Below are 26,319 nucleotides of genomic sequence, written 5' to 3'. Positions count from 1 at the left end.
CCTTGGTCGTGAGGGGATATCATGCGCCTCTACTACCTTGAGGCGCGCGCCCGGATATACCACCCCTATCAGCGTGACGGCGGCCTTATAGAGGTTGACCGACCTGGCGTCGTCACAGGCAATTAGCTTGACATTGCCCTGGAACCAACCTGCATCGGTGAAGATGGCGGTGGACCAGGGTTGTCTTTTTAACCTTAACGGCCAGTGTAGCGAGCGCGGTCTCGATCCACTTCCACTGTTGTTTCGGGATCCTGCCATCTTCGCTGCTCTCGTCTATAATGCCAATTATCTGCCGACCCTTGGGAATTTCGGCGAAAGACCGCGTCCAGCCTCCTGCGTCTTGGCCCTTTTCGATGCCGTGGGGTTGGATTCATCCATGGACCGCTGGCGTTTCGAGGTTTCATCACTCTCGACTAAAACTTTTAAAATTACTTGAACTAAAAAATTAAAAATAAATAATAGTTTAAAAAAAACTAAAAAAACACGCTTTTATAGCAAACCGAACTAAAAAAAAAAATAATTATCAATTAAAAAGAGTTTATATAACAGTAGTAAAAGGTCAAACAATCGTTTATAGTTAATCACCTCAAAATAAAATTATAATAAAATTTAAGTTATTAACAGAATAATTTAATTCACAGTAAAAAGCGTGGGGTGCTTGGTATTGAATGTTACAATCATTCTATTGGCACCTATCTGAGAGGAAAGATATGAAATGTAGTCAAATGCACTCCACGCTTTTTACTCTGAATTAAATTATTATGTTAATAACTTAAATTTTATTATAATTTTATTTTGAGGTGATTAACTATAAACGATTGTTTGACCTTCTACTACTGTTATATAAACTCTTTTTAATTGAAAATTATTTTCTATTTTTTAGTTCGGTTTGCTATAAACGCGTGTTTTTTTAGTTTTTTTAAACTATTATTTATTTGAATATATGTATGTATGTATTTTGCATAAAAACATTACCTTGCGTAGAAACACTTGCTTTTATATCTACGCACAAAATTGGTTTTTATTTATATGTACATATGTATACGCACAATTTGCATTTCCGTTTGTAATACTTTAAACACATATGTATGTATGTGTATATATAAAGTCTTTGCAACTTGCAATTGCAGCACTCAAAGATGATTAAATTTTAACTTTCGATTTATTTTTGATTAAAATGAGTTTCAATTAACAATCCGGGTCGGTTCTTTTTGATACTCACGAGTGGACCATTGTGTACCTATACAAGTGTGTCGACTAAGCGATAAACGTCAAAACTACAAACACCCTCGCTCACCTGATGCAATTCTCAGGCCTAGAGTTGCATTTTTGGTACGTAAGAGTACTTCAAGCTGAGTTGCATTTGATAGTTTAATAAAACTTTGTAGTATTTACAGATGAAATAGTTGAATATATTTCCGCGGAAATAAGAATACTAGAAGATTTGTAGCCTTCAACAATGCGGAAACATACGGAAAGCAAAATTTATTTAGAGTCAAAATATAAAGCGCCACATGTGTAACATGGAAAAATTTCACTTCTAAGGCTGTTTACACAAATGCATAAGGGCAAAATTATATAAACGCTTTGGTCGCTTCAAAGCAAAGATAACGTACGGCATTTTATTGTTTTTCTTCTCCTATATTTTTTGTCGAGGGAGCCAATAAGGTTTCAGTACTGGTGTGTGTGAACTATATTTAAAAAAACTAACGAAATACAAGAAAAATACAACGTAGTTCATTCAAAACAACCAAGCCAGTTTGTATTTCGATAGGGTTTTTTGACATTAGGCCGTGTTTTCTTTATTTTTTCTGACAAATGAAAATTTTGTTTTTAGTTTCAAAATTTTTAGCATAAAAAAAACTAAATTCAAAGTGTAAATTGTGTGTGCAAATAAGTTTTCAATAAGTGTGCATTTTTCAGTTTCTCATAGTTAAGGAATTGACCTCCAGATTCTTGTGTTACACAAATATTGTGAACTTGGGTACAGAAATTCAAATTAAAAAGTTTTTCACAATAATTTGAAAAACTCTACGTTTTCTCTGCTTTTTACACTTAAAGGAGTAACCCTCCGTAATGAATTAAACTTTTAATGAAAATCAATAACTCTCAACTGAACACTTTTCGCCATGATAGAAAAATGCTGTGCAACAGGAGCAACACTTTTGTGACTACAATGGCAACCCAGATTTTCCCGTTATGCTCACTTAAGCGAGTGCCTGTCAGAATGAAGTCAACGCACTTGTTCTTGTACACTATGGAGTGGACTGTATAAAAATTCAGAACTACGCTGGTTCAATGTTGGTTGAATACTTTTTTCAAACTCGTCTTTTATTTCTTCTTTCTTACATTCTAAGAATACATTTTTATATATCTGTTGGTGTCTATTTTATGCAAGGTTGTATTGATGAGTATTATAACTTAGGCACACTGAATTCATTATTCGAATTAGAAGTTAATTCATTTATTCTTGATTAACTTCATATTAGATTAATTGGATGTACTATAAACAATGGCGAATGCAAACAGGAATGTTGAAGAAAAGTGCAACAAAATATACATTGGCACAACAAAGAGAGCTTTGGGTGTCAGATTCACCGAGCACAGAGCAGATGCCAAAAATGGAAAAAATTCAACTGCGCTTTCTCAACACTTAACAAATAAATAACACTCAGCTGATTTTGAAAATGTAAAAATTTTAGATGTAGAAGGAAGAGAAAAAACAAGACTGACACTGGAAGGCCTTCGAATACAGCAAAGAATAAAAAAAGGTGTCAATTTTAAGGACGATGTGAATAATATTAGTTGTGCTTACGCCACGGCGATCAATGAAAATAAATAAAATAAATATTTCACTAAATTAATATGTTTTAAATGGAAAATTGTAAAATACAATAATTAATGTAAGTGTTTAGTAGAAAATGCTATATACTTTGTCGAAGTTATGTTTATAACTTATTTTAGGTTTTTTGTCCAATAAACAGACTTCCTGAACATTTCAAAAATTTTACTTAATTTAACATTATCCCACTATAACATGAAAAATGAATTCCTGTTCAATTAACTATTTGGAAAGAGGACGAGAAGTCTTCTGAGCTCTGCTAGGGTTCCTTGGAACCCCGTTTTTAGAAGGCCTCAGAGGGTTATCTGTGATAGCAATCCCGAATATTCTTAATTTTATCAAAAACTCTGGCTGGTTGTAATACATTGACCGTAACATTCAGTCATTTCACCTACCTACCTCTATCACAAAAATGTATATTTACTAAAATTAGCATACCTCAGAAAATAAATACAATATTATATTTTAGTAGTTGAAGTATAACTCACAGCAGGCCAGCAATTTAAACTTTCATATTCAATGGCAAAAAGTTGAGTTAAAACTTTTTCTCAATTTATATGCTTCCAAATAAAACTCCGTTAGTCGATTCAACTTAGTTCAAATTTCCTAGTTTTTTATTTTTTCGCTAAATTACGCATTTCTAAATAGAATTTCAAAACAATTTTTGACATTCAATGATATACTTTTTTTAACTAATATTTTCTAGAACATGAAAATAATACACTGTGCGGCGTAGTCGTTTACTCAGGTAACCGTTTTAAATACTCCGAACACTGGTAGCGAAATATGAGAGAAATATAATAAATCGAAAAATTTCAAAAGCGCTATGTCATCAAACTTTTTTTTCAAATTCGATTACAAATACAACAATTCCAGAAGAAGCTTTTTTCTTCTTGCTTTTATTATATTTGACAGCTGATGAGAATGTGCTTTTTTGAACGGTCGAATTTATAGAACAATGACACTAGTCTTCACCGAATGAGTGTCATAATACCGAATAAAAATTAGTTCGATCAGGGCCCGTATTACGTCTTACGATCCGTGATCGAAAGTATTTTTTAAATCACAATAGCTCTGAAACGGTGGATTGGATGAATGGCATATTTGAACTAGCGACAAATAGTACTCGTTAGATCCATTATTTCAGCTCTTTGGACCACAATCGAAGATCGAGTTTGGTTCATAGGCCCCTATTATGAGCATTTTTCGATCTTCGATCTTCGCTGGCTATCGAACGTCGAAAATCGAATTATGAATTGGTATTATGACATCTAATCTCTGTCGAAATTTTCGCTGTGTATCTAATTTTGAAGCGAATAGAAATTTGTTGTCGACGCTGTATCGAAATAGAAGAAAATTGTTTGAAATGCAAGTTTTTTGTGTTTATGTTCTACATTTTTGCTACCTAACAGTAATTTCAAACTATTTGTATTAATCGTATATAGTGTAGGATGCTTTATTTTTATTAAAATTAATATCCACACAAAAATTATTTAAAAGAGATGATGCAAAATTGAATCGTAATGACAATTTTTGAAAATAGTAAAATCAATATTGAAAATTAAAATATTGTAAAACATTAAAATTACAAAGTTCAAAGTAACATAACAACAAAGATAAATACAAATAATTTTGTCAATATAATTTAAGAACCCTACATATAGGTCCAAGGTCGTGAATACAAAACAACTGCTTGGAAGACTGGTTTCATAAATAGGACAAAATCCGTTTATAACAAAACGAATTTGCAGAAAGGATCAGGTGGAAAAAATTCCTAGTGCATTCTCGTACCCAATGCTCAGTTGGGACAATCCCTAGCGCAAAATCTGAGAATTTTTGCCAATTTCAAAATGGTTGGAATAGACTTGGCTCTTGTGCGTTGTTGCAGCCATTCATCTTTACTGGATAGTAAGTCCATGAACGCTTCTATGGTCATTATGGTCATATTCATACAGTTACAATGTTCAGAAAGCCATAATTACACGTTGAAATTCATTTCAGCGTTTTATACTTCTGGCTAGTTCCAGTACTTAAGCTTTTTTCTTCATAATAAATAATTTTGCTTTTATTTTATTTAACAGATGATGGGAATGTGCTTTTCTGAACGGTTAAAATTATCGAATTATCGAACAATGACACTAGTCTTGATCGAATGAGTGTCATAATACCGAATGAAAATTCGCTCGATCGGCTCTTTCGACCACAGTTCAAGATCGAATTTGTTTCATAATAGGGGTCTGAGTGTTAACACAATAACACAGCACAGTGTTGTGTTATCCAGCCTTAAAGAACTTACATCAGCTCAATACTTTTATAGAAAATAAATGCAAAAAAAAAATTAATGAGGAAGATGGAAAACATCTATCGAAACGCGTAAAAGAAAAACTTGTGTTTGTGCAGAAATTATCGGCCGAAAAAGTTCCAATAACCAAAATTAAATATAAATTGATCCAAAATAAATATAAAAATTAATGCATTTTTCCCAGCTTCGGAAATTCCCAAGATGCCCCGGGCGCGCATATTGCTTCCCAAAATGCCAAAGCTGAAAGTGGATGCACAGAAGGTAATACAGTGCCTAAAGCTCCAGAACTCGGACGTCCCGATGAGCGACTGGGCTCTGATCAAGGTAGAGCAACCACAAAAAAATAGCCAGCCCGTGCTGCTGCTGATCAGCAATGAGTCCCTGGGGGCACTCGAGCGAAGGGGAAACCGCCTGAAGTTTGGCCTGAGGAAGGCCAAAGTGAAGGTTTTCCCGGCGGCAGAGGCACCAGACAATAATCTGGAGGAGATTGACGACGCCAACAAACTCCTGGGGGAGCTCAACCTGGCGGAGCTGGGTGAGGATGGGTCGTCAATCCTCGGAAGTCTCAACCCAATGCTCAGGGTGGCTCAAATTAACCTGCAGCACTCAAGTCACCTCGGATTACCTGCTGGTCCTCCTCAGGGAGGAGGACATTGATGTCTGCCTAGTGCAGGAACCATGGGTCTGGCGGTCACAGGTTATGGGCCTAAAGACCCGAAACTATAACCTCTTTTACACACAGGGAGAAGGTAAACCGAGGGCTTGTATCCTCGTTAGGAATACGATTAATGCTTTCTTTTTACCTAATTTCGGTAGTTACGACGGTGCTGTGGTCAAGGTCGAGTCAAGAAGCGGCCGAGGCATGACGGTCGCCTCGGCTTATATGGCCCACGATCGACCCGCTCCTGAAGAGGAGGTCGCGCAAATGATAGCACAAACAACCAAGAAGGAGACGGTCGTGATGGGTTGCGACACCAACGCAAGGCACGCGGTTTGGGAGAGCAGCGAGATAAACGAACGGGGTGAGTCTCTGTTTGAATTTATATTAGCTAACAACCTTTACGTATGTAACAAGGGCAGCTCTCCCACCTTTAGTTTTCCTAGTACGGCGAACTACCCAGGGTGGGAGGAAGTCCTTGATATAACACTAACATCTGACTCCCGGGAGCTTGCGGTAAGAAACTGGGAGGTGTCGAAAAAACTTTGCCTGTCGGATCACCGGTTGATCCTTTTCAACATAGACTAGGAAACAAAATAAGTCAGCCGCACTGAAACCCTAAACGGACGCCCTGGAGCCTATTTGACAAGATAGTCAGCGATAGGCTTCATAGAAGTAGGACGCCTATACAATCTACAGACAGTATTGACGACCGAGTTCGGTGTCTGCAGAAAAGTTTTCAGGTGGCCTTTAAAGTTGCATTTCCAATTTCGAGGAGCGAAAGGACCTTCCCACCGTGGTGGGGCAAAAATCTCAGCGACCTGAGGTCAAAGGTGAGGAGGGTCTTCAACGACTGTCACTTCAGGAACGATTTCCAGGAGTACAGGACGGCTCTCAGGGAGTATAAGAAAACCATATGGACAGCAAAATCAAGCTCCTGGCGAGAACACTGCGAGTCGATTGAGTCCACGAAGGACTCAGCCAGGCTGGGAAATATTCTTGCCAAGAGTCATTCAAACAAGACATTTGTCAAGCGCGCCGATGGAACATAGGCAGGATCGGCGGCTGAGACTCTAAACATCCTTGTAGATGTTCTCTTCCCGGATGGATCGGGGGAGGGAGTACGCGATACAAAGACGGCACATCAGGAAGTACCTGTTGGCCTCATCAACAACTTTTTAGCGGGGAAGAAAATTGCCTGGGCAATAGATAGCTTTTCTCCATATAAATCACCAGGCGTGGATGGTATTCTACCTATTATGCTGCAGAAGACACAGAAATCTTTGGTTAAGGAACTAAAGGAGATCTTCGAGGCCGACAGAAGGGGGCATGAAGTAGCCAACGACTTTCGGCCAATAAGTCTCACGTCCTTTGTTCTGAAAACGTTCGAAAGGCTACTAGATATATACGGGAGATTCTAGGCGAGGCTCTACTTTCCACGGCACAGCACGCGTACCTGAGAGGGAAATCCACAGAAACCGCGCTACATGAGGTAGTTCGAACGGTGGAAAAGTTCCTTCATCACAAGTAGTTCACTCTGGCTGCGTTTGTTGATGTGGAAGGCGCGTTTAACAATGTAAGAGCTGAAGCGATTGAGGCTGCCCTCGGTAGGGCAGGGGTTGAAGAACCACTACGGCTTTGGAGTTCAACCGTGCTTCGCAACCGCGAAATAACAGCAGAGCTAGTGTTGGCAAGCAGGTATGCAGAGGCACACCACAGGGTGGGGTGCTTTCACATTTGCTTTGGTTGATCACCATAAATGAAATCCTAGGAAAACTTAACGCAGGGGGGGGGGGTTAGATCGTGGCGTATGCCGACGACGTGGCGATCTTGGCCTCTGGTCCTTCCCCCTCCGTAATGAGCGAAATCATGGAAAGGACCTTGGCTAAACTCAGCAGGTGAGCACAGGGATGTGGCCTTAGGTTAAATCCCGACAAGACGGACCTGCTCCTCTTCACGAGGAAGTACAAGCCCCCTGCCTTCAGACTACCATTCTTAAACGGCCAGCAACTAACCCTGTCATCGAGTACCAAGTATCTGGGACTAATAATTGACTGCAAGTTGAATTGAAAAGTATGCATCGAAGAGCGGGTACGGAAGGCCTGCATCGCCTTCTATGCCTGCAAATCAATGTTTGGTAGGAAATGGGGACTTAAGCCAAGCATGGTACTTTGGATGTACGAGGCGGTGGTGCGACCGGTGCTTACCTATGGTTCCATAGTCTGGTGGGAAGCTCTAAGTAAGAGCTACAATCTCACCAGCCTGCTAGAAGTCCAGCGCATTGCGTGTGTTGGTGCCATAGGGGCAGGACGCACTTGCCCCACATCTGCTTTGGACCCCATTTTGCAACTACTTCGGATCGACTTGCATATATTTTGTACATCGTCACAAACCGCACTGAGACTCAGGGAGTCTGGGTGTTAGAAGGATACTCAGCAAAGGCATAGTAGTATCCTAAATAAACTTCCGGATGGTACATGTAGTACCGCGACAGATTACTACGCTCGCAAACTGAAGTTTGAGTACGGTTGTAATACCGCCATTCCAAGCAGGAACAAGTGGAAGAGAAACCCGGTCATAAGGGTCGACGACATCCAAATCTACACTGACGGCTCCAAGATGGAATCGGGAGTGGGGGCCGGTCTACTCTGACTCCCTAGATTTGTCTGCATCATTCAGACTCCCATCGCACTGCATCGTGTTTCAAGCAGAAATCCTCGCGATTTGGCAAGCCTGCAAATCTCTGGAGGGCTTGAATGTAGCTGGTAAAGTTTGCATCCTGTCGGATAGCCAAGCAGCGATGAAAGCGATTTCCTCGCCACACATTAACTTAAAATTAGTGTGAGCTTGTAAACGACTCATATCCCAGTTATCGACCAATCTAGAACTATGCGTTATCTGGGTCCCGCGTCATAGGGGGATAGAGTGTAACGAGAAGGCCGACGAGCTGGCACACAGGGGCTCATCGGAGATGAGCGAGGAAATAACCAGTGTCGAAGTAGGCATACCCTCAGCAGTAACCAAGGGAAATATCCAAAGCTTCTACTTGAAGAAAGCACAAACAAAATGGAATAACATCACCACCTGTGCAATATCAAAATCCATTTAGCCAAACTATGATGGAGGGAGGGCGAGAAGTCTTTTGAACAAATCCAGGGCCAACACACGCAAACTGATAGCAGTCTGCACCGGTCATTGGGCAGTAGTTACGCACGCGGAAAAGATGGGCATTCCGGAAGGAGTCACAATAGTTTCCTACGCCGATGACTGCACAATAATGGCCACAGGCCCAGGCCCAAAGATCGATGCACTATGCAATAAAATAAACGGCTATCTCCCTGATCTCTCCAGTTTTTCCGCCTCGCGAAACCTGGCATTATCACCGACTAAATCTTCCGCGACCTTATTTACAACATGTAGATCCCAAATGTCGACCGTTTTGAACATCCACGTCGATGGCACTACGCTACCGACTGTCCTACACCCCAAAATCTTGGGTGTGACGTTTGATCAGGATCTACATTTTGGTGACCACGCAGCCGCAATTGTTCCTAGAATTCAGAGCCGTAACAAAATCCTCAAATCCCTCGCTGGCAGTACCTGGGGAAAAGATAAAGAAACGCTCATGACTACATACAAAGCAATTAGCCAGCCGATTACGTGCTACGCGTCACCCACATGGTCGCCAAGCCTAAAAATTACCCACTGGAAGAAACTACAGGCCTGCCAAAATACTGCTCTCAGAATCGCCACGGGCTGTCTTCTTATGTCCCCAGAACACCATCTGTATAATGAGGCGAGAATACTCCCCATCAGGGAGAGAAATGAGATGCTGACCAAACAGTTCTTGTTGAATACCCAGAAACCTGGGCATCCCAACAGACATCTGATTGATGAACCAGCACCGCCTAGGGGCTTAAGGAGTCATCTCCGTAAGCATTTTGAGGAAATACGGCACCTGAGAACCCAGCCGTATGAAGCGAAAAAACACAAGCAGGTCCTTGGTGAACTCCATAAACAGGCGTCGGACCTTTATGCCGGGAATTGCCCGGTGAATCCAGTACTTAAAGAAAAGTATCCAAAACTCGCGGAAAAGGAACGCATACTCCCCAGGGAAACGCGTGTCGCTCTTGCTCAACTTCGTTCTGGATACTGTAACAGGTTAAACTCTTACCTATCCAGACTCAACCCCGACATACAAAATGTATGGCCCGCTTGCAATGTGTCCCCACATGACACCAACCATCTCTTTAATTGTAATGTGGAACCAATGCCTCTAACACCCCTTTCCTTATGGTCCACCCCTGTTGAAACGACAAGTTTCCTTGGACTCCCGTTAGGGGATATTGATGACAATTTGTGATCGGTCGCGGCTATTAGGTGGGGCGAGCATTGCTACAACAAGAACAACATGGGCATTCCGTATAACGACTACTGCAGAAGCTGCAAAGATCCAAATGCCAGGGAGACAGTAGAACACTTTATGTGTAAATGTTCGGCTCTACCTAGAGCCCGACTAAGGTTCCTTGGAACCCCGTTTCTAGAAGACCTCAGAGGTCTATCTGTGAAAGCAATCCCCAATATTCTTAATTTTATGAACAACTCTGGCTGGTTGTAATACATTGACCGTAACATTCCGTAGGTTTTAGACGAGTTACATGGCATCAAAACGGCTTTAAATAGCTACTTGGGCGACCAGGGTCGAAGCCATTTCACCTACCTACCTACCTACCCAGCTGTGTTACATGCCTACATACCATGTATATATAAACTTCAGATCAGATAAATTATCAGAATGAATAGCATGTTTATTAATTTCTTTTAGAAGCTGAGTTTTGTCTTCCCTGGCTCAGACTTAATAAAACTATAACCGTATCATTTTATTTTACGAACATCTAGTTTTACAATTTTTATTGGAAACACAAATTTTAGTAATCCCAAACTTAGTTCGCGAACCAGTTGAACAAATCATGTTTTAGACATAATTAAAAATTAAGCATTTTAAATTTTTAAAATTAGTGTTTAGGCAAATCCAAATCCTTCTGAGCACTCATGAATTGCTTTTAGTAGGCTGCTGCGTAGTTTTTCATATGATTTATACATTGGCAAATCCAATTGATTAAAGCTGGAAAAAATTTTAAAATTAAATTACTGAAGTGTATTTAGATTCTTAGTTATTTATTTATTTATTGCTATCACTGCTTCTTATGCCTAAAACTGAAGGTAATACATTAATAAATTGCAGCGATACTGATGTGTAAGCTGACGGAATGCATGTGTTTCTGATCTACATAGTAACTGGCAATTCCAGAAGACGAGTATCTGAGTTCCTCTCATAACGTTGTTGAAAAGCATGTGTTTCCAATCAGCTTAACAGTGGCAGTTCAGCGGAGAGTCTTGCTAATTTTTGAGAGGCTGGAAAGGACATGTTTCCAGTACTCCCAAACTTCAGCTATCAGAGGGGGAGACTGGAAACAGTTTTTTTCCAACGCCCCAAAATATATGGAGTTGTGTTTATCGGGAACTCTTATATGTTATATACAAAATATATGTTACAATATTTGTTACCTGAAGCTGAGAGCAAGGGAGGATTGGAAACGCGTCCTCTGCAAATACCTAGAAAGAGTAGCTCTCAGACTCGTCCATCTGTTATGGTAGTCAATATAGTGATCGGAATCAATTGACATTCCGAAAGCATTTTCAATACAATTAAGTAATTCAGCAATTTACAAATTCATCTGGTAACTTTGCCGTGCGCGGACGTCTTTTTGATCGCTTTTCGAATTGTTATTCTTTTTCCTTTGTAAACAAGTTTTATCTTTTATAAATATTCATTACTATAATATAAAACAGTTTATATGTTTAATTTCGTATTAAATCTTTACACAGTGCAATATGCATAGTGGCTTTTTGTGCAATTTAAACATTCAGTCTGTGTGATCATAGATTTTCACAAAAATTTCTGATAACTGCATACCTTTTTGTTGGTAGCTGCTATTAAGAAGCCATTGTGTGCACTTTTTGCTTTCTGTTGTGTTCGCTGCTACCCACATAGCATATGGAAGATTGATTAAACTATAAATCACCACAATGAGACATTTTCGACTCCTTTGGACGACTAAAAACTGTTCAATCAATTCTGCGATCAAAAGAAGACTCGAAATCGACTCCCTATTATGAGTGAAATATGATTTATTGAAAAAGCAACAACAAAATGTAAAGCGATCACAAAAAATGATTAAACTAAGATTCCAAATAGACTCTTAAACGTCTTGAGAATGAGTCGCAAAAGCTTTAAAACACACTTAAAAATTATTCCCACAAGACTCATAAATGATGGGAAATATGACTCGAAAAAGACTAAATACTGATTAGAAATATGGGTTAAAAGAGGCTCACCAAGTGTAGTCGCGCGTAGGGTACCATTTTCTCCCGACGAGGGAGTCTTTTCTGATCAGAAAATGAGCGCATATATGCTTATTTTGATCATGCTGGAGACTCGAAAAAGACTATGATTAATAATTTCAAAAAATGCCGGGTGGATAGCTATTCGCTGTCTTGCGATCTACATCCAGTGCTCCAAAATAACTCTCGCTCATATTTTTTGAACAGCTGTTCAATTTATCCTCTATTTATAGTTTGTTTTGCCTATTTTTCTTTTGGGTTTTTTTAACTTTGCAATTATGTTGGATTGCTGCGTCAAGTGCACCAATCAAAAGAAAATTTCCCGTGGTGATACTTATGTTTGTTGTTGGCTCTGTAATAATATGGCTCATGTTTTCTGTGCCGGTTTCTATCACATAGGTGGTCGGGTTGTTGACCTAATATCCAGCAAAATTTGACCGAACTGGACCTGTCATGACTGTCGTTCCGTAAAGAATGACATGCGTGCTTTTATGAGGCAAACTCAGAAAGAGTTCAGCAACATTTTTATTGGGTTTCGTGACCTTAACGAAAGATTCAAAACGATGGAAGCTCATTTTAAAAAATTGAAAGTGATATTTGAATCCCCAAAATGTAAAAAATGTATGCCCAACAATGATTCCAACTTGTCTTCGAGTCAGGGGCAAAGTTTTCCTCCTATGAATGTCCCTTCAACCGCGTTGACCGATACGAACAGGCTTGCCAAAGACGTTATGAACAATGGAGCTCAGGAATCTCCACAACACACTGTCGAGACTTCTAGCGAGACGATCTCTGGCAAATTAAATGATGCAGCAACTAATAGTGGTACCTTTGCGGCTGTTTGTTCTACGTCACCAATATTGATTTCGCTGGACTCCGCAATTCTTCCTACACCTCCACCTGTGTCTTTAGCTCCAACAATAACAGTTACCGATACTGCGGTTTTTGCTAGCGATACAAGTGTACCTGCAAAAAATAATACTTCATTGACGGGCTCGAAAACCAACGCTTGGTCAAGCAACGCGTTTTCTGTCAACTGTCCTACAACGGCGACACCTTCCCAGCTCTCTGGTGCGCTATCCGCTACTCCTTTGCAGGTGACTGCCGTGCCACCTCGTAGGGCTGTATTTTTGTCCCGATTACACTCCTCGCTTACCGAAAATGATATTGCTCATTACGTTTGTTCTAAACTTGGTGTTGCACCCACTAGTGACATCATCAATGTGTATAAATTTAACTTTAAATATGAGAGAGACATCACCTCCTTTAAAATATCTCTTTCAGATGCATATATCGATAAGGTACTTGATTCCTCTTTTTGGCCTAGGCATACTGTGGTTCAATTGTTCACAAGAAAGTCGAGGGCCGATGGTGTTTTATTACATCCAAAAAACGGCATGACGAACACTGTAATAACAACACAAAGGTAATCGCTGATCTATGCCGTCTTCTCATTAATTACCAAAATGTTCCTGGTTTACGATCAAAACTTGTTCCATTCTTCCTTAATTCTTTCAACTTTTCTGTACAAGTTGTAGCTTTTACGGAGACCTGGCTAAAGCCTGATAATTACATTTCGGAGTTATTTCAAATAAATATGCTGTTTATCGGCGTGACCGCATCTCTAGAACGGGAGGTGTCCTTATTATATCTCTCACATCGAATTCATAGCAGTGGGGCTTTCATTCGGTAGCTATAGCGTAATTGTTTGCTGTTCGTACATACCACCTCGTTCGGATATGGATGTTTATGCTAGTCATAGCTCGGCCATCTGCGCTTTGCATTCGCAGTTAGGAGATAACGTTCGACTTGTTGTTGTTGGGGACTTTAACTTGCCAACAGTTAGCTGGGTTAATATAAGTGATTCAAACTTTTTAACTCCCACTGCTCAACATGAGTTTCTCAATTGCCTGTTAGACTCATCTCTTTTGCAGATTAATAATGTTCTGCATCTGCAGACCTCTCTAAAATCTGATAGCTCGTTCTAACTTTCACCGTCTTAATCAGCTTTGTTAGAAAAATTACTTAATTGCAAAGCCCAATTTTTTAAAAATCCAAAAAAGTTTTACAGTTTCGTAAATTCAAAGCGGAGAACTTCTGGATGTCCTTCCTCATTTACCTTTGGATGCAAAAAAGCGTGCACTGATGATGAAGTTGCAGAGCTATTTTCAGAGTTCTTTAGGTTCACCTATTCCTCCAGCGGTTTTCATTCCGGTCAATACCCGTATCGCTTAGATAACTCGAATTCCATTATGAATCCTGCTATAGATAGTGATTTGTTCTTCAGAGTCTTCAATCTTTGAAGCCCACCTTTTCTCCGGGACCAGACGGTGTTCCTAGTTACGTGCTTAAGTACTGCGCTGAAAACATGTATTAGCCTATTTTAGAATTATTTGAGCTATCTCTGGGATCTGCGTCATTCCCGCCACTTTGGAAACAGTCTTTTATTATACCCCTGCATAAAAAAAGGTAGTAGGTCAAAAGTTGAAAACTACAGGGGTATTGTTAAACTTTCAGCCATTCCTACCATGGTTTCATTCGTCAAAGGTCAACCACTACAAACTTTCTAGTATTTACCTCTATAGTTATGGAGGGATTTTAGCGAACAAGCAAATGAATGACATCTACACTGATTTCAACACAGCATTCGCTACCGTCAACCATGAGTTACTCATTTACAAGCTTGATTTACTGGGCTTTCCGGTTCACCTATTAATGTGCCTGAAAAGCCATCTAACCGGACCCAAGAAGTCATGTTCAAGTGCAATCTCTCGGAATCGTTTGGAGTTTCCTCCCTTGTACCTCAGGGAAGTCATCTAGGTCCTTTGCTCTTCACCTTTACATAAATGACTATAATGTATTCGGATGATGTAAAACTTTGCTACACTTACTGTTCTACCGACTTGAGCTCCCTGGATCTTCTTTAGGCCAACTTAGACTCGTTCCATTGTTGGTGCACAACAAATTTACTATCTTTAAATTGCTCTAAATGTAAGCATATGGCCTTTCACCGAGTGAAGCCAGTTTTGAAACCGTATGTAATAGATGGTACCCCTTAGGAGCGTATATCTATTGCAAATGATCTAGGTGTCCTTTTTGATCCGAAACTGACTTTCAACATGCATATTTCATCTATTGCCAACAAAGTGTTGGGTGTACTTGGATTCGTTAAAAGATGGGCTAAAGAGTTCGATGATCCGTACCTCACTAAGATTCTTTACTCATCGCTGGTCCGTCCAATACTCGAGTACTGCTCATGCGTTTGGTGTCCTGTTTCTCAAAATCATATAGCGTATTGAGTCAGTTCAAAAGCAAATTTTGATATTCGCATTACGTGGCCTTAATTGGGACTCAAGTCTCCACCTTCCACCATACAGAAGTAGACTTCTTATTAGCTTACCCACTCTGGAAAACCGGAGAATATTACTGGGGGTATTGTTCATCCATAACCTCATTATTGGAGAAATTGATTCTGCTGACCTCAGCCGATTGTTTTTTGCAGTTCCTCCTAGGGTTTCCAGACACTACGTTCCTTTTTATTTACCCCTTTGTCGTCGAAACTTTGCTAAAAATAATCCTCTGCTTATATGGTGCTCGCACTACAATGACTTGTATAGCTGTATCAGTCTTGAATGTACTTTTGCCACTATACGTAATGCAATACTTTCCTATCCAATCTAAGAGATACAAGCTAATTGCCGTGCGCGGACGTGTTTTTGATCGCTCTTCGAATTGTTATTCTTTTTACTTTGTAAACAAGTTTTATCATTTATAAATATTTATTCATATAATAGAAAACAGTTTATAAGTTTAATTTGGTATTAAATCTTTACACAGTGCAATATACATAGTGGCTTTTTGTGCAATTTAAACATTCAGTCTGTGTGTTCATATATCATAGATTTTCACAAAAATTTGTGATAACTGCATACCTTTTTGTTGGTAGCTGCTATTAGCAAGTCATTGTGTGCCCTTTTTGCTTTGTGTTGTGTTCGCTGCTAGCTATACGCTGTCTTGCGATTTGCATCCAGTGCTCCAAAATAACTCTCGCCCATAATTTTTGAACAGCTGTTCAATTTATCCTATACTTATAGTTTCTTTTGCCTATTTTTCTTTTGGGTTTGTTTAGCTTTGCAATTATGTTGGATTGGAAGAAAATTTCCCGTGGTGATACTTATGTTTGTTGTTGGCTCTGTGATAATATGGCTCATGTTATCTGTGCCGGTTTCTCTCACATAGGTGGTCGGGTGGTTGACCTAATATCCAGCAAAATTGGACTGAACTGGACATGTCATGATTGTCGTTCCGTAGAAAATGACATGCGAGCTTTTATGAGGCAAACTCAGAAAGAGTTCAACAACATTTTTATTGGGTTTCGTGACCTTAACGAAAGATTCAAAACGATGGAGGCTCACTTTAAAAAATTGAAAGTGATATCTGACTCCCCAAAACGTAAGAAATGTATGCCCAACAATGACTCCAACTTGTCTTCGAGTCAGGGGCAAAGCTGTCCTCCTACGAATGTCCCTTCAACCGCGTTGACTGATACGAACAGGCTTACCAAAGACGTTATGAACAATGCAGCTCAGCAATCTCCACAAGAATCTCCACAAGGTTGTGTCGAGACTTCCAGTGAGACGATCTCTGGCAAATTAAACGATGCACGAACTAATAGTGGTACCTTTGCGGCTGTTTGTTCTACGTCATCAATGTTGATTTCGCTGGACTTCCCAATTTATCCTACACCTCCACCGGTATCTTTAGCTCCAACAATAACAGTTACCGATACTGGGGTTGTTGCTAGCGATACAAGTGTACCTGAAAAAAATAGTACAGGCTCGATAACCAACGCTATAACGGCCGCACCTTCCCAGCTCTCTGGTGCGCTATCCGCTACTCCTTTGCAGGTGACTGCCGTGCCACCTCGTAGGGCTGTATTTGTGTCCCGATTACACGCCTCGCTTACCGAAAATGACATTGCTCATTACGTTTGCTCTAAACTTGGTGTTGCACCCACTAGTAACATCAATGTGTATAAATTTAACTTTAAATATGAGAGAGACATCTCCTCATTTAAAATATCCCTTTCAGATGAATATTTCGATAAGGTACTTGATTCCTATTTTTGGCCCAAGCATACTGTGGTTCACTTGTTCACGAGAAAGGCGAGGGCCGAACCTGTTTTATTACAGCCAAAAAACGGTATGACGAACACAGTAATAACAACACGAAGGTAATTGCTGATCTGTCCCGTCTTCTCATTAATTACCAAAATGTTCGTGGTTTACGATCAAAACTTGTTCCATTCTTCCTTAATTCTTTCAACTTTTCTGCACAAGTTGTAGCTTTTACGGAGACCTGGCTAAAGTCTGATAATTACAATTCTGAGGTTTTTTCAAATAAATATGCTGTTTATCGGCGTGATCGCATCTCTAGAGCGGGAGGTGTCCTTATTGCTGTTGAATCTAACCTATCGTCTGAGTTGATTTCGCTGGACAATATCTCTCATATCGAATTCATAGCAGTTAGGCTTTCATTCGGTAGCTATAGCGTAATTGTTTGCTGTTCGTATATACCACCTCGTTCGGATATGGATGTTCATGCTAGTCATAGCTCGGCCATCTGTGATTTGCATTCGCAGTTGGGAGATAACGATCGACTTGTTGTTGTTGGTGACTTTAACTTGCCAGTTGGGTTAATATAAGTGATTCAAACTTTTTAACTCCCACTGCTCAACATGAGTTTCTCAATTGCTTGTTAGACTCATCTCTTTTACAGATTAACAATGTTCCAAATAGTGGAAATAAAATGCTGGATTTAGTATTTGTGGATGGCTCGGTGGGTACTGCCCTTACGCGAATACCACCTTTATCCCTTCCAGAAGACCCTCTTCACCCTACGCTAGAGATATCACTCGATATCAGCCTACCCCGTAGGATTCAAGTACAGTCTCGTCCCCGATCTAGATGCTTCTACAAAGCGAATTTCATTATGCTAAATGATCTGTTGGCTTCCCATGATTGGTCGGATCTCTATGCTTGCACTGATGTCGATTCGGCTATCTCTATATTTTACAGTACGCTTGATGCCTTCTTTGATACCTGCATTCCTACTCGCTATACCCTATGTTCGAATAAGCCCCCTTGGTTTTCAAGGCAACTTATCAGACTTAATAACATTAAATCTAGGCTTTATAAGAGGTTCAAGAAATCTGGAGCATCTGCAGACCTCTCTAAATATCTAATAGCTCGTTCTAAATTTCACTCTTAATCAGCTTTGTTATAAAAATTACCTGAGTTGTTGTAAAGCCCAATTTTTTAGAAATCCAAAAAAGTTTTACAGTTTCGTAAATTCAAAGCGGAAAACTTCTGGGTATCCTTCCTCATTAACCTTTGGAGGTAAAAAAGCGTGCACTGATGATGAAGTTGCAGAGCTATTTTCAGAGTTCTTTCAAGTCCACGTATTCATCCAGTGGTTTTCATTCCGGTCAATATCCCTATCACTTAGATAGCTCAAATTACATTAGGAATCCTGCTATTGATGGTAATATTGTTCTTCAGAGTCTTCAATCTTTGAAGCCCACCTTTTCTCCGGGACCGGACGGTGTTCCTAGTTGCGTGCTTAGGTACTGCGCCGAAAACATGTATGAGCCTATTTTAAAATTATTTGAGCTATCTCTGTGATCTGCGTCATTCCCGGCACTTTGGAAACAGTCATTTATTATACCCCTGCATAAAAAAGGTAGTATGTCAAAAGTTGAAAACTACAGGGGTATTGCTAAACTTTCAGTCATTCCTAAAGTCTTTGAACAGATTGTCACCAGTCAACTGCAATATCAGTGTTCTAGTCCTAGGTGTCCTTTTTGATCCGAAATTGAATTTTAACATGCATATTTCATCTATAGCCAACAAAGCGTTGGTTTTACTTGGATTTGTTAAAAGATGTGCTAAAGAGTTCGATGATCCGTACCTCCCTAAGGTTCTTTACACATCGCTGGTTCGTCCAATACTCGAGTATTGCTCATGCGTTTGGTCCCCTGTTTCTCAAAAGCATATAAAGCGTCTTGAGTCAGTTCAAAAGCAATTTTTGATATTTGCATTGCGCGGCCTTAATTGGGACTCAAGTCTCCACCTTCCTCCATACAGAAGTAGACTTCTTCTTATTAACTTACCCACTCTGGAAAATCGGAGAATATTACTGGGGGTATTGTTCATCCATAAGCTCATTATTAGAGAAATTGATTCCGCGGACCTCCTCAGCCGCTTGTTTTTTGCGGTTCCCCCTAGAGTATCCAGACACTACGTTCCTTTCTATTTACCCCTTTGTTGAGGAAACTTTGCTAAAAATAATCCTCTTCTTATCTGGTGCGCGCACTACAATGACTTGTATAGCTGCATCAGTCTTGAATGTACTTTTGCCACTATACGTAATGCAATACTTGCCTATCTAATTTAAGAGATACAAGCTAATTTAATTTGCCGGTATTTTATTCCTTCGATAAAAACAGGAACTATCTCGTTTAAGAATGGAGGAACATGTATCAACATGTATCATTAAGAAGGAACAAGACAGTACTGTGTTGATTGGAATCTGGTGCATTCCAACAACGTAAAAAACATGCTTTTTCATGAGTCACTGACCGGAATCGTATGCATTCCGGCAGTATAATCTTATGGGTCAGGCATCGAGCTGATTGGAATCCGGTGCATTCCAACAACACAGGTCATGTTACTTTTTTATGCCTTGTGATGGCGTATCCTCATTACACTACTCTTAGCACTGCCGGATTCCCGTGACATGCTGATTGGAAACTTGTTGCATTCCAACAGGGAGATTGGAATCCACTGCATTCCGAAATCATGCTGAGCGGAATCTGATGCATTCCGCCAGTATAAGATTTCGGCATAAGATCTTATTTCTACTCATATTTCTTATTATTATTATATATTGAAATTAAATAGTAATGTTCATTAATATTTCTTTGTTTGTAATATAACATTGTTGAAATCTCGATATATCTTAAATTTTATCTTTTGAGTTGTATATTTATATATCTTTTATATTATGCAGTCGACCATAGTTTGTCGTCGACTTTAAATAATAAATAAATAAATAAATAATTTAATATGCCGGCATTTATTTCTTCGGTATAAAACAGGTACGATCTCGTATAAGGATGGAGGAACATTTATCAACATGTATCATTAAGGAGGAACAAGACAGTACTGTGTTGACATGCTTTTTCATGAGTCACTGACCGGAATCGTATGCATTCCGGCAGTATAATCTTATGGGTCAGGCATCTAGCTGATTGGTATCCGGTGCATTCCAACAACACAAGTCATGTCACTTTTTTATGCCTTGTGATGGCGTATCCTCATTACACTACTTTTAGCTCTGCCTGATTCCCATGACATGTTGATTGGAATCTTGTTGCATTCCAACAGCAAGATTGGAATCCACTGCATTCCGAAATCATGCTGAGCGGAATCTGATGCATTCCTCCAGTATAAGATCTCGGTATAAGATATTATTTCTGCTCATATTTCTTATTATTATATTCTGAAATTAAACTGTAATGTTCAATAATATATCTTTGTTTGTAATATAACATTGTTGAAATGTCGATATATCTTAAATTTTAACTTTTGAGTTGTATATTTATATATCTTTTATATTATGCAGTCCACCATTTCAAGTTTGTAGTCGACTTTAAATAATAAATAAATAAATAAATAATGAAATGTAATTATGAATTATATTTAGTACTAGCGTACACGGCAGACGTTGTCCTGCCCCTGGACGTCCATTACCTCTATATATCATCGAATAGATTACAACTTTGCTATTTTTTCTTCCATTTCTACTTCTTATTCCCGTCTTTGCCTTATTGCCTTTATCTCCACTCCTTCCCATCCTTATTATCCCTCTCACTTCCAAGCCCATTCCCACTCCCACTTCCACTCTCATTCCCATTCCAACTCCTTCTCCCTTTTCCACTCTCCATCTCTCCCATCTAAATAACTTCACATATAGAACATTGCATACCCCCGTAAAAAAGACCAAAGGCAATGAGAAAAAATTTTTTGTTTCATTCACACTCTGACTCCTGCCCCCACTTCCACCCCCTTTAAGTAACAACTGAGATATCACGAGCTTACACTTTTGTTCACACACACATCCATTTGTACTTATAAGAGTTTTTAGTTATAGATCTTATAGTATGAGAAATAAACAAAACAAAATTAAAATAAATAATATGCTAACGTATCACTAATAAGTATGTGTTTATATACATACACAGTTTATGTGAATCCGCTTTTACTCTTAATGCTGCGGAATATCGTCACAAGTGCTTAATGTAAGAATTTTAATAGAGTTATACGGATAGAGCAAACATTTTTTCAAATATTGTATTGAAACTGAAAATACAAGACACCGAAATAAAATGCTCTTACCAAGTATGTGCACAAGGTAATCTATCTGTAGATCGGTCATCACGATGTATTTGGAAACGCTGAATGCCATTCATTCCCTCTAATGATCCAAAGCCTTGGAGTGGTACTTTCGATGTGCCCGTTACAAATTGCAAAAATTTAGCGCGATCGGCTTGATCAAAACTGCGTAAAGCCCTCCAGAACCATTGTATCTAAAAGTAAAAAGAATAAATTGAATTTTCGAGTGTTCAAGAAGAATTACTGCAATGCATGGATTTTTGTATATAGCTACAATCAAATTATATTCACCTCAGTCACAAAATTATCGATCGTCTGTTATTCTATCCTATCTTCATACACTGGCCGAACCAACGATTAATTCCTGCACCATTCATATCTCTAGCAGAATTAAACTCATACATGATTGACGAATATTTTAACAAATGTGCGTCAAAATGATGTCCTTGCGAGAGTAGTTCCATACGAAAGATATATGGTGTACGAATTAATCATGGGTTCGGTAGGTATATCAGCTGGCTAAGTTTAAAGTTTTACGACAAACCTTTGAGATGAAAACAGGAATCTTGAATTAGATCTAATACCCTCTCTTAATAAGGTAATTATGCGCTAGTTCGGAAATAGTCAGATGCGCTGCAGGGTAGTTAGCTACTGCGCGGAAAGCACGAACTATCGCTCAAACTTATAATAAATGAATAAAGTTCGCTTAATTTTTTTTTTATTTCCGTGTATCAGTGTCAAGAAATGATTTAAAGAGTCTTAGAAGAGGAAATTGTTTTAGCAAAAAAAATCAATTTCCTTCCTTATGAAAGACTATTTAGTCTATTGAAATTGCCTCACGACTTCCTTTAATAACGAAAAAGATTTTCAATAACTGGCAAAATAACAATTTTTTGCAAGCTCACATGAAAAAACTTCTTGTGATAGAAAAGGAGGCAATTTTAAACGACTTGCAGTTAGGGATAGTCTCCGACTTTCGATATCGCAGCAATACTTATGCCCTATGCTCTCCTGCAATGGGCCAAAAATAAATAAGAGAAACGAAGGTTATATACTATATATCTCCAAAACCGACTGCAATGAAATCACAAAATAGGTTCGCACTAGCACTAACATAGTTCCCCCTTGTTTGCGTAGTTCTTGCTGTTGTTGTTGTAGCGATAAGGACACTCTCCGAAGGCCTTGGGTCCTTTGCCGGATGCAGATCCGGTACGTTCCGGTAACAAGCACCATAAAGGTACTAGCCCGATCATCTCGGGAGTGATTTGGTATGACCACATGACACCTTCTACGCCATCCCGCCTTCCCACCCCATAGATACATCAGGAGTTCGGGGTCGCCAGAGCATCGGCTGTTAATTCGCCACATGTAGGTGAGGTTGACTATTGGGTTGGAGACCCTATATATTGCGCTGGCAAACCCTTGAGAGGGTTGCGCTACACAACCTTGAATCAATCTGGTATCAATTTTGTATTTTAGTCGCCTCTTACGACAGGCATACCTACCGCGGGCATTGTTTACTATATAGTTTGGCAGCTTAAATTGAGGTTATGTTGCGAATTGAGTGGAAGGCACTCGAATTCAGTGAAAGAGGACACTCGAATGGAGTGGAATGAAGAACACTATGAAGAGCAGAGTTGCATTGGATCAATATACCTTCAATCATTGTATCAATATTAAAGATAGAAAAAATAATTAAATACTTGAGTATAAGCAAACATTTTCTTTCAATTACTGCGATTAAGGTGTCCTAGATGCTATATATTCCAAAATTATAACATTTTATGTCTGTTTAAAAATTTAACTTGAATTTCCCTAAAGATTTCTGTAATATGGCCATTAGTGATGTTTGTGTGTGTGTGCTAATTTTGAGCGATCAGCTGTTAGTTGCGCTACTTGGTAAAGTTTACAATGCCGCGGGTATATTTTAAGCCCCCTAGCCCGCTGGGGGGTTTGAGTGATAGACTACGGTTGTTCGTGTGGAAAACTTCATGCTTCGTTTTTGTGCGTGAAAGCCGAATACTTCCCACTTGTTCGAGAGGGAAACTAACACATTTCGTTTTCTTGCGTGGAAGACTAATACTCATTGTAAAGCTTAACAAGTAGCGCAACTAACAGCTGATCGCTCAAAATTAGCACACACACACGAACATCACTAATGGCCATATTACGAAAACTTTTTAGAAAATTTAAGTTAAACATAAACTGTGATAATTTTGGAATATATAGCACTTATGACACCTTATTTGCAGTAATATAGAGAAAATGTTTGCTTATGTTCAAGTATTTAGTTATTTTTTCCACATTTATCTGTAATATTGATACATAGATTGAAGGTATATTGATGCAGTGCAACTCTGCTCTTCCTGTTGTTCTTCATTCCACTCCATTCGACTGCCTTCTTTTACTGCCTTCTACTCTATTCGTAACATAACCTCAATTTAAGCTGCCAAACTATATAGTAAACAATGCTAATACTAATTTTCATCCTGAACCAATAACCAGAACAATAACCTGCAGCTATGGCAGGTTGTCTGAAAAATTTTCTACATACTATTCCAAAAACAAAATTTTTAAATTATAGAAAAATTAAAAAAACAATAATTATCATCAGAAAAAAATTATTGTTCTGGCATTGAGCTCGAATCGAACCATTTATCCATAGGCCGATAAAACAAAAACAATTGAGCTTTTTTGCCTCACTGAGAAACAAGTTTGTTCAATTAGAATAACATTTTTCGAAGTGGGGTCACCCCTCGGCAGTGTTTGGCAAGCCGAGTGTATTTCTGCCATTGTATAATCTTGCACGTCAATAAGTAACTGGAGTTTTTTTTTTTTTTGTTTTGTATAATAATTGTGTGTTATTTTACCCTTTTTTACATTCACAAAATTTTTAAATAAAGAATTGAATTTAAATATTTGAAATTTCGCGATAGTGGGCGGGCAATCAAACATCGGTTGCGTTTCGGACGATGCGTTTTTGTGAGCAGTTTTAAGCAAACTAAAACTATGGTTGTGAGCGCGGTCATGGTCGGCAAGCACAGCTGAGCTGCACTTACGCTTGTTGTCAGACGGAGAGGGTGGATTTAGTCCGAAAATTGGATAATGTCTTCAACAACAATGAAAAGCTTCTCAGTGAAAACTCATCTCAGTGAAAACTCATATGCCGGAGTTGGCATAAAACAAGTAGGTCCCATCCCGCCAATTTGTAGGAAAAATTAAAAGGAGCACGACTCAAATTGGAATCTCTTCGGAGGTTATCGCGCCATACATTAATTTTTATTTAATTTGGCGAGGTTTAAAATATGAGCGGCCGGCCAATTGCTTTGTGACTTCAGGGTTCCACATACAGAAGTTGAGATTTTTTTATTACACGAAAAGCCAAACATTTTTTTTCATTCATAAACTCCCTGACTAGGATAGGGACCTAGTCGATAACGTGTGGGCTCAACCGAACTCAATGTGTTTGAGCGGTTAAGGAACTTGCATTTACAGAGATGCTCTTTCGAAGTACCGTGCAGCACTAAGAATTAACCAACGCTTTGGAGCATTGGTCGACCCAACAAGACTACGGCTTTTTCGGAACCACCAAATGAGTTGACACTAATGGCGTTGTCTTTCTGAAATAATGTCGCCCTGTTCGTTCCCCTCTGCTTTCTTATACTGAATAAAAAACGAGTTACGATTACCTACAAAGTCAGCCTTTTTTAAAAGCGCCAGCTGACCCAAGCGCAAGATGAGGGTAACATTTTTTTTAGAAAAGAAAACGCCTACTGTTTCCGAGAGGATGGGTGATGAGGCGCAACAGTCACAGAAAGTTGGAGGTCTGTATAAAGGAAGCGTATTAGCTTAATGCTCAATATGATGCGGGGACAGGAGGAGGGCGCAGACGTACCAACGAAGGTGTTAGAGGGGGACAAACAGCAAAATGGTGCTGCGGATATTACACAGGAACCTCCAAGACAGAAACAAAACGGGGACAACACAAAAAGGTTGATTTTAGTAGAACACTGGAGGTTGGGTTAGGTTAGGTTGAACTGGCCGGTCTGTGAAGACCTCACATAGACTGAATGAGTCCATAGTGTTACCAGAAGCTTGTTTAATGATAAAACTGAAAAACTCTACGTTTAAAAATCACTCCCTCCTCTTGGCAAATGCAAGAAGCTTTCTAGGACCTATGCAGCTTCGTTTCCCAAGGCAGTCGGTTCTATGTACCGGAGCGACTCGGGATTTTTCCCGACCAAGGACTGTCATTTCAGTGTGACCCCATTTAATTTGTTTCGTCCCCCCCACAAATTGTCATCCTCCCAGCAGCTCCTTGCAGCAGGACTGCTACATATTCTCTTACTCCGGGAAGGTATCGAACCCAATCCGGGTCCGTCTCCTGACCCCGGTCATGAGAAATGGTTTTGCTGCATTTGCCAGAAAAGAATCTTTTTAGGACGGTCATACTCTGTTCAGTGTGTCTCGTGCAAGGGATGGTTGCATCGGACAGGTTGTTCTGGGCTTGATCCCAAAACCCGACGTCCACGTAACTTTTATAAATCTTTTGTGGCTCCTTGCTGCTCACGCCCAAGGGCGTCCCGTAGTCTACGCCTAAGTGTATCCCCACTACATTCCAGCAGCTTCGCTGCTCAGCAAGCCACAACAAGTACCC

At 39.5% G+C, this 26,319-nt stretch overlaps 1 protein-coding gene across 2 annotated transcripts in view; it reads right to left on the bottom strand.

Annotated features, from left to right (window-relative positions):
* Positions 1-10,585: 10,585 nt before the first annotated feature.
* HUWE1 (HECT, UBA and WWE domain containing E3 ubiquitin protein ligase 1) overlaps positions 10,586-26,319 on the bottom strand; it is a 341,644-nt gene continuing 325,910 nt past the window's right edge. For both annotated transcript variants that reach the window (XM_067782086.1, XM_067782085.1), the window contains 2 exons: positions 21,666-21,856; positions 10,586-10,927 (listed from right to left, as the gene is read on the bottom strand). In XM_067782086.1, the coding sequence (XP_067638187.1) occupies positions 10,825-10,927; positions 21,666-21,856 (294 nt within the window). In that variant the 3' untranslated portion in view covers positions 10,586-10,824. The remainder of the gene's footprint in view (positions 10,928-21,665; positions 21,857-26,319) is intronic.

Source organism: Eurosta solidaginis, chromosome 4 (genome assembly GCF_040869045.1).
Source record: "Eurosta solidaginis isolate ZX-2024a chromosome 4, ASM4086904v1, whole genome shotgun sequence".
Taxonomy (NCBI): Eukaryota; Metazoa; Arthropoda; class Insecta; order Diptera; family Tephritidae; genus Eurosta; species Eurosta solidaginis.
This window is presented reverse-complemented; position numbering and strand designations above follow the sequence as displayed.